Source organism: Fonticula alba, assembly GCF_000388065.1.
Source record: "Fonticula alba strain ATCC 38817 unplaced genomic scaffold supercont2.1, whole genome shotgun sequence".
NCBI lineage: Eukaryota > Rotosphaerida > Fonticulaceae > Fonticula > Fonticula alba.
The window spans coordinates 587,838-596,786 of record NW_009242971.1 but is presented as its reverse complement, the minus strand read 5'-3'; the positions used below and the strand labels follow the sequence as shown (position 1 = coordinate 596,786).

Genomic DNA, 8,949 nt, shown 5'->3' with positions numbered 1-8,949 from the left:
GGGGGGGGAGGGGCGGCGCAGGAAGAGTGACGGTCGGGTGGCGGCTGGGGGCTATTTGAGGCGCCGCACAGGAAGGCCGGTGCCCGTCCGCGCACCGTCCTCTCCCCCCCCCTCGTTTGTTGTGTTTGTCTTTCCTCCACTCATCCAAGGACCCCTCTCGCCACAATGACCGGTGTTCTCGCCAAGGACATCAAGATCCACTCTGTCGGTGCTCTGCACACCAGCGACTACAAGGCCTACTTCGGTACGTCGGCATGTGTCTCCTCGCCCATCTCTCTCCCTCTTTGTGTGTGTGTGTCCTGTCTGACCCGGGTCGCTTTTGACTATCCCCCCCCCCCCCCCGCCCCTCACTCGCTCCTGGACGTGCCGACCCAGCCACCGAGAAGGGCATCATCTCTCCCTTCCATGACATTGCCCTCCTGCCCGAGGGTGTCACCTCCATCGACCAGGGTATCTACCAGATGGTCAACGAGATCCCCCGCTGGACCAACGCCAAGCTCGAGGTTCGTGCACGCGCAGTGATCTTCCCCCCCTTGCTGTGCCCTTGCTGGCCGACAAACCACCCTGGCTGCCGCCGTTGCCAGTGCCTGCCAGCATCTCCATTGCTGGCTGTCTCTCATATGCTGACTCCCATGGTACCCTTTTGTGGCTCCCCGGCCTGGGTGGGGGAAACACACATCCACACACATCCGCACACACACACACACACACATCCGCACACACACACACACACACATCCGCACACACACACACACACACACACCCAACACCGCCGGAACCACAGATCACCAAGGACTTCGACCTGAACCCCATCGTCCAGGACAGCAAGAAGGGCAAGCTCCGCTACGTCCCCAACTGCTTCCCCCACAAGGGCTACATCTGGAACTATGGCGCCCTTCCCCAGACCTGGGAGAACCCCACCATCGTCGACGAGTCCACCGAGTGCCTTGGTGACAACGACCCCGTCGATGTGTGCGAGATCGGCTCCGTCATCCACCCCACCGGTGCCGTCCGCACTGTCAAGCTTCTCGGCTGCCTGGCCCTCATCGATGAGGGCGAGACCGACTGGAAGCTGATCGTCATTGACACCGCCGACCCGCTGGCCGACAAGATGAACGGTACGCCCCGCATGCGCACACATGCGTCGCCCTGCCCCTCTCCCCCCCCCCTCCCCCTCCTCGCCGCAGTTGCTTGCCTCCCGTCGATTCTGATGCGTCTGTGCTGCTGACACTCTCTCGCCCATGCTCTGCACATGGCACAGACATCGAGGATGTGGAGACCCACATGCCCGGCCTCCTGAAGGCCACCGAGGAGTGGTTCCGCATCTACAAGATGCCCGACGGCAAGCCCGAGAACTCCTTCGCCTTCAACGGCGAGACCAAGAACCGCGCTTTCGCCATCGAGGTCGTCAAGGCCACTCACCAGCACTGGCTTGAGCTGATCAACGGCAAGGTCCCCCACAAGACCGAGAAGTACTCCGTCACTGTGTGCGTCTTTCCCCCCCCCCCCCCCCCCCCCCTCTGTGTCGCCTTACCCCGTGCAGCAGAGCACCTTCCTTTCTTCGCGGGCGCGGTCGTGCATGCATTCTCGCGTGCCGCGCTCAGCACGCCAGCCCAAAGGGGAGTAGCCAGCCCCTCCATCGCATGTGGGGGGCACTGCTCCTCGTGGTGTGAAACAAACTGCCCCGCCGGATCCCGGCTGGGGCCTCCTCTGGTGGCCATCTGATCGCAACTGACACACCTCCTGCCGCCTGCCCTGTGCTCTCCTGCCCCCGGCCTCCCTCCATTTCCAGTGCCACCACCACTGTCGCCGACAGCCCCTACTACGTTGCCTTCGACTCCGAGACCGTCAAGTCCATCCCGGCCGCCGACAACCTGGCCCCCGCCGTCGACCAGATCCCCGCCTCCGTGGACGTCTGGCACTACGTCAGCACTCTGTAAATGGTGTGGTGTGGTGTGCGTGTGCGTGTGCGTGTGCGTGCCCCCCCTCCCCCCGCCCCTGCAGGGGAGTGCGGCCGCATGCCCTGGTGCGCCCTGCTGTGAGCCGCCTCTGGCGGCTGTCCACGAGAGACAGGCCCACGGCCGTGGCCGTGGTGTGTGACCCCCTCCCCCCCTGCTCACCTCACAATATACAGCCGTGAACTTTCCTTCCTCCCATTGCTGCCCGGGTGGCGACCAACAAGTGCCCCTCCATTTATGTTTCTTTGTTCGTTCGATCGAGAAAGCGGGCCGCAAACGCATCTGGCAAAGGGCTACGGGGGGGGGGGGGGGCACCAGGCGCCGTGTGTAGCGACGCGGGGGGCCGAGGCGGGGAGGCGGTGGCCGGGGGCACCCCAACAAAAACTGGACACCACGGAACCCATCGCATGTGACCTGCATCCGTGGGCATGTCCCACATCGGCGAGGAAACCCAGGCAGCCGGGGACGAACGAGAAAACCCCGGGGCTGGCAGGGCCGGGGGACACCAACACCAGGAGCCCGGCAGGCAACCTGGAGGCGGCCCCGGCACAGTCTCCGCCTGTCTAGCTTCTCTCTCTCTCTCTTGCACAGGGTGGCTGCTGCCACCTGTCAGGCCCTCTTCCCTACGGGCAACACTAGGCGAAGCGGAATGTCACATCCAGTCGGGATAGACACAGTCAGCGAGTCACCCGCGTTCCGGAACCCGATCCACCAGGGTTGGCCCCGGGGGAGGGGTACTAAATAACAACACCCCAACTTCGGCCCAGACACCGTGGGGAGGGGGGGGGTCACCTCGGGGGGGGGGGGGGGGGGGGGGGGGGGAGGGGGGGGGGGGGGGGGGCGGGGGGGCGGGGGGGCGGGGGGGCGAGACCATCCTCCAGAGTACCCAGCCTCCAGATCGCGCTTGTCATTGAAGCCGGTGGCGAGGCGTGGCGACGGGGAGGGAGGGTCCCTCGCCCCTCCCCTTGTGGCTGGTCCATTCAAAGCGCGCTAGCAAGGCTCTCCCAGCCTACCTTCCTCTAGCCCCAACATCCTTCCCCCATTTCCTCCTTCCCCCCCCCCTCCTTCTCCTGCTGCTCCTCCCCCTGCCTCACACGCAGCTTGCCTTCGTTCATCGGCGCGCGCCTGTTGATTGAGCACACGCACACACGCATCTCCCCATGTCCGATAGCTATCAGCCCCTCGGCGACTCGGCACAGCCGCCCCAATACGGGGAAACCGTCCCGCAAACCTCCTACTATGATAAGGAGGTCGGCTTCGGTGCCCAGCCCGATCAGTTCAACGATCCCGTCCTTTCTTCGGCGCCCGATGATCTGGAGGCCGGAGCCCCGGCAGTCGGGGCCCAGCGCTCTGAGAGCCGCTTCGACACCACCCTCGGTCTTCCCCTTGGCGCTGAGGCGGCTCTTTGTTACATCTTTGGCTGTTTGACTGGTGCGTGCCGTGTCATGCACACTCTGCCCCCCCCCCCCTCCATACACACACACACACACGTATTCTCACACTCACCTCGACACCTACTCCATTCGCAGGTGCCTTCTTCCTTATCTGCGAGCGGAAGAACGACTATGTCCGGTTCCATGCTTGGCAGAGCTGTATTACCTTCGGCATTATGCTGGTGCGTGTGCTTTGTTTCTGCGTCTTCCTCTCAGGCTTTCACCCGCCCTCTGACACCTGCACATCTCCAACACACCCACAACCTAACTTTCTCACTTACTCTCGCACACACACACACACACACACACATACACACTTTCCCTCCGGAACAGCTCATCCACCTTATCTTCATTTGGTCGATTTTCAGCCTGATCCTCATTGCCTTCGATCTGATGCTCATCATCTTCCTGATGTGCGTGTCCAGTCTCCGATCCTTGCTTGCTGTGTGCACCGCCTCTCCTTCCCTTCCCTCCTGGCTGACCCCCTCCCCCCCCCCTCCCATCCCACTCCGCCTCTCGCTCTCAGGTACATGGCTCACGCCCATGCTGACGCCCTGCATCGGTTCAAGATCCCGCTGATTGGTGCCCTCGCCGAGAAGTGGGTTGACGAGGAGTAATCGCTCCTACTTTCCGCGCTCGCCGCGAACCTGCCCAGCCCCTTCCCCCGCCTGATCCCCCTCTCTCGCCTCCTGTAAACTATACCCCCCCCCAAAAAAAAACAAGCCCCCAAAGAGTGCGCACACGACAAAGAGGACGGTGAAACACTAGCAAAGACTTGTTTGCTCCTTCATTTTTCTGGTCGCCTCTCTTTTCTCTGAGAGCGCCGACACAAAGCACACACAGGGGCATATGCGCCACATCTACATGTTTAGGGGGAGGGGGGGGGGGAGGCGCATATGCATGCGCGCGCGTGGCCCTGCTCAACTCCAGAGAGCGGACGGAGGACAGGGTCATACCCGGAGAGACAGAGAGAGAGGGAGAGAGAGAGAGGGAGAACCGGAGGAAACCGCCTACTTGGCAAAGTCATCGACCCCGCCGTCCGGCGCAGCCATCTCCACATCCGGGGCCTGCTCGGCTCCTCCTCCATGCTGCATCGAAGCGGTTTCGTAACCGCCAGAGCAGCTGCTCTGCCGCGTCTCCGGCTCATCCTCCTCCATGGAAATGAAAGTGCTGTACTCCTGGTCCACGAACTTGATCCAATCGCTGACCTTGGCCTTGAGGCGCTCGCGACGGATGGCCGCCGGGTCACGCGACTCATGGTCAATGAAGCGCGCCAGGTTGAAGAGGGTGTCGAAGAAGAGCGGCGCAAAGCCACTCTTGCGAATGTCGGCCAGTGTCAGGACCGTCCCCCGGGCTGGGTGGATGTAATCCAGCATTTGGCACAGCATGTCCTCAAAGTTGAAGGCGTCGATGTTGGCCTGGCGCAGGCGCATCAGCTGCTCCTCATAGAAGAACTCGATCTCATACATGGACAGAATCCCATCGCCATCCATGTCCAGGCAGTGGAACCAGTATTCCATGGCGGTTTCCGTGGTCTTGTCCACCTCCGACAGGAGGAACCAGCAGAACTCGTGATAGTTCATGCACTGGGTGTGGGCCTTCGGCGCGCACAGCCCCCAGCCTCGGGCTACCCGGTCCACGATGCGGCTGGTCAGGGTGCCCCCCTCGTATCGCTGCAAATCCGCCCGGCTGATGACCCCATCATGGTCGGTGTCCAGCTCCCAGAACTTGCAGTAGATCACATAGAAGTGCTTGTACGAGAAGAAGTCGTCGCTCTCGCTGACATTGATGCGCTCCAGCTGGGCGATCAGGTCGTGCAGGCGCGCGCGTCGCCACTGGGCCAGGGTGATCCGATCGTAGCGGCCCCGGTCGATGTGGTAGAACACCCGGATGCACACGGTCTGCACGTAGCGGTTCAGGAAGTGCGACGCCTCGCGCAGGAAATCCAAATTCGGGTGAAGGTTGACCACGGCTGGGAGTGGAGCAGGCGCAGCCCCGCCGTCAAGGGGGGAATCCCACCCGGGGGGGGGGGGGGGGGGGAGGCGGGGGCGAAGGCGAGGCGGAGGAAGGCGGTAAGTCATGGGCCGATTCCGGGCAAACGGCCAAAAGCCCCGACGTACAGAGGACCACGGGCGCGAAGCACCGGTTCGTCAGGTGCGTGGCATACAGCCCGCCCGAGGCGATGATGGCAAATGTCCGGCTTGCCGGGCAGTGGCGCTCCCGGTGCAGCGTCGTCCAGAAGTCACAGAAGCTCTCATACGACACGGACTCCGGGACCTCGCTGTAGTGTGGCAGGGCGGCCGTCGAGCCGGCCCCCGAGCCGGCCGAGTCGCTGTCCGAGTCCGAGTCGGAATCGACCTCGATCGGGGGGGCTGTCCCCGGGGCCGGGGCACCCATGGCTCCATGCCCAGCACGCATAAATAGCGACAGGTTCAGGAAGGGCGATAGCCCACAGGCGCGCGTTACCTCGAGGAAATTCTGCTCGCCGAGGACACCGCCGTTGGCGCGGAAGAGCGGGGCAATCACCTGGGCCTATGTGCGAGGGGAGGCCCCGGCAGCCGGCAAAAGGGAGCCCGAAGACCGAGCCGAAGGCGGGGACATAGAGAGAGAGAGAGAGAGAGAGAGAGGTCGGCGCATTGTGTCAGCCGAGGCCACAAGTCGCCATGCAGCGCGCCCCCGCCAGGCGGGATTGAGAGAGGCAGAGAGGGACAAGGGAAATGAAAGAAGTCCCATGGTAGGCTCCCGCAAAAGCACCACACCACGCACCAGGAATTTGGGGCTGGCACGGTCTGGCTCGGCCGAGCTCCCGGCAAAGAGGGCCAACAGCGACGACGAAGAGGAAGACCCACTGACCAGCGGTGCGGCCTCTTCCGGCCGGCCGAAGGGGAAGTAAAACTGGGGGATGCGCGCGGCCAGTGCGGTGGCCGGGGTGCCGGTGCCGGCGCCGGTGCCAGCGGTTGCCGGAACCGGGTCACTGCCGCTGCCGCTACCGGCGCTGATCGGGCGCGGACTGGTCCCCAGCATGACCACATCCTCCGAAGAGGCGGAAGAAGAGGGGTCGGACAGGGCCGCGGCCGCCGGCGTGGTCGAGGAGGTGCTGCCGGTCGCTGGCGGCGGCGACACCAGCACCAAGTCCGATGCCGGGCCCCCGGAGAGCCCGGACTCGGAGGTGTCTGACGATGGCGACCCGGCTCCGGACAGCAGCGACGAGGGGGGCGGCGACCGGGCCGACATGTCCGGCGACATGGACGCATCGGAAGCCAAGTCCTCCGGCATGGGCGCCACATGTGGCTGCTTGACCGGCTGCTTGGTGGCCCAGCCGCTGGGAAGGGACCCCTCGGCGTCGTCGATCTCCAGATGCGCGCACCCGGAGTCCGGATGGAGCATGGCCGCATCCGGCACGGCTGGCGACACATCCGTCAGCGACAGGCCGCGATCGCCGGGAACCGGCGACTGAGGGGGCGGCCGATCGTCAAAGTCCCGGCTGCTGGCCCCACCACCGGGCCCGGAGGTGGTTACCATCGTGGCCGAAGCCGCTGCCAGCATGCCATCATGCGGCGGCGACGACAACATCGGCCGGCCGCTGGCCGACAGAAGGGGCTTCGGCGACCGCGGTGGGGGCGATGCAAAGGGCGCGTCCTCGCCCATCATGGCCGACGGCGAGCCGGGAAGCATGCGCGATGTGGGCGGCGACTGAACACTGATGCCGCTGGCAGAGCCGACCCCCCCTGGCGGGGACATCAGCGACGTCGCCCCGCTGGAAGACAGGAGTATCGGAGATCCGGCTGATCCGGCGCCGCCGGCGAAGGCCCCAGGTGGCGAGCCAAAAAACCCGAACGTCGGCGAGCCCACCCCCCGGGTGGGGGACCCTTCAAAGGTCCCGGCACGCCGGGTGCTTCCGGGCCGGGTGGGCGAGGCAAACCCATCACCGTGGTTGGATTGCAACCCGAGGGCAGCAAGCTCCTCTGTGGAACACACGCCGGTCATCGTCAGAAAAGGGCAAGAACATCACTACCAGGGATGATGGCCGGCAGACGAGCACATACCCTCGGGAATGATGGGGTACCGCTCGGGGGACTTGAGCAGTTCATTGAAATTGTCCGACTCCTCCTTGAGGAAGGTGGCAACATCACGCAGGGGGCTGCCCAGGCGACCGCCCGGAGTCAGGCGGGCCGTGTGATCTGGGGGCCGGCGCGGGGCGGGGGCGGGGGCCGGCACAGGCAGCGGGGAGGTCACAGTCAGCACTTGGCCAGGCCCTTCGAGCCAGGGAATGCAAGGGGCAGAGAGGAGGGCGGAGGGCGAAGGGCGAGACATCAGAAGAGCCACATGAGCATACCCTTAGACTTGGATGCCCGAGTGGGGGACATGCGCGGGCTGAGCCCGGAGCCCGAGAGGCCGAACTGGCGAGGCAGGGCACACCTGTGAGTAACGACTGGCTGCCCTTGTGAGGGCCTTTCTTTGCCGCTCGAGGATGCCCCAGAAAAGGAGGCGCACGGGGGGGGGGGGATGTACCTTTGTCGGGGTCTTGGGCGACTGGGGCGGATCCATCATGAAGAGGTTGTACGACCGGAGTCGCGAGGGGGAGATGAAAACCCCCGATGCCGAGGCGGTCGACCCGTGGGACAGCGCCGGTGCCGCCGGCCCAGGGACCGCAGCCACCGATGAGTCCATGCCGGGCAGGCCGAAGGTCAGTGACACCGGCGAGGGGGCCGGCGGGGCCACCGTCTGTGGAGGGGTCCGCGTGCTGGCGCCCGGAGTGGAGCAGGCCGGCGAAGCCGGAGCCACGGCCGACGAAGTGCCCGAGGGTGCGGCCGAGGGTGAAGGGTCGGCCATGGTGCCGCGTCGAGGGGTGGAAAATAAGTCCGCCACGGAGGAGGGGCCACTGAGGCTGCTGTTGCTGCTGCCGCCGCCGCCGAGGGGTGCCGAGGGCGGGCTGAAGGGCGCCGAGGCAGGGGGGTAGTGGAGAAGGGTGTCCTGTGCGGCGGAAGGGGGAGGTGGTGTGGTGGCCAGGCCGCCGCAGCTGTCAGTCACCGAAGGAGCATGCGCGAAGAGCTCGCTGTCTTGGCTGCAAGCAACCATCGGCGAGGAGAGGATGTGCGGGTCATTTGCGGTCTCCGGGTGCACAGCCACGAAGGACAGCCTCCGACGCCGGGGCTGGCCAGCCGGGTCTTGCGAATCGCTGGCATTCATGCTGGGCACAGGAGGGGAAAGGGGGGCAATCGAGAGGGAGGGAGGAGGGGGGGACAAACATTCGTACGATTGGGTGGGCATGAGAGAAGCCGGCAATGCGGGGGAGGGGGTGAGGGGATGGGCGATCAGTCGTTGAGAAGCAGCAGGGCGGAGGATCGGGAGGGATGAGGGAGATGAAGCGCGGCTCGGCAGGCACGATTGAGGCTCGTGTGCATGTGAGAGTGTCGCATTGCGCAGAGGAGAATCGCTGGGGCGCGGGGGGAGGGGGGTGAAGTGGAGCCCAACTCCCTCGGGGTGTCGATGCAAATCGCCCGAAGGGGGAGCGCACTCCCGGAAGGGGAAATGGGGGATCTCGTTTGCGAATACGG

The 8,949-nt window shown here is 65.0% G+C and overlaps 3 protein-coding genes across 3 annotated transcripts; 2 read left to right on the top strand and 1 right to left on the bottom strand.

Annotated features, from left to right (window-relative positions):
- The first annotated feature begins 80 nt into the window (after positions 1-80).
- Positions 81-1,976, top strand: H696_00127 (inorganic pyrophosphatase). The gene is made up of 5 exons (XM_009493961.1): positions 81-244; positions 376-503; positions 785-1,118; positions 1,262-1,487; positions 1,793-1,976. The coding sequence occupies exons 1-5, from the start codon at positions 166-168 to the stop codon at positions 1,938-1,940; spliced, it is 915 nt and encodes a 304-aa protein (XP_009492236.1). The 5' UTR covers positions 81-165; the 3' UTR covers positions 1,941-1,976.
- A 947-nt stretch (positions 1,977-2,923) lies between these two features.
- Positions 2,924-4,373, top strand: H696_00126 (hypothetical protein). Its single transcript, XM_009493960.1, has 4 exons — positions 2,924-3,389; positions 3,488-3,573; positions 3,725-3,804; positions 3,918-4,373. The coding sequence occupies exons 1-4, from the start codon at positions 3,119-3,121 to the stop codon at positions 4,006-4,008; spliced, it is 528 nt and encodes a 175-aa protein (XP_009492235.1). The 5' UTR covers positions 2,924-3,118; the 3' UTR covers positions 4,009-4,373.
- On the bottom strand, positions 4,355-8,582 carry H696_00125 (hypothetical protein; the record flags this gene model as incomplete). Its single annotated transcript, XM_009493959.1, has 6 exons — positions 4,355-5,363; positions 5,512-5,923; positions 6,158-7,356; positions 7,438-7,572; positions 7,728-7,791; positions 7,904-8,582. Coding segments are annotated over 6 exons (3,451 nt in total), but the record flags the coding sequence as incomplete, so codon positions are not given.
- Between the last annotated feature and the right edge of the window lie 367 nt (positions 8,583-8,949).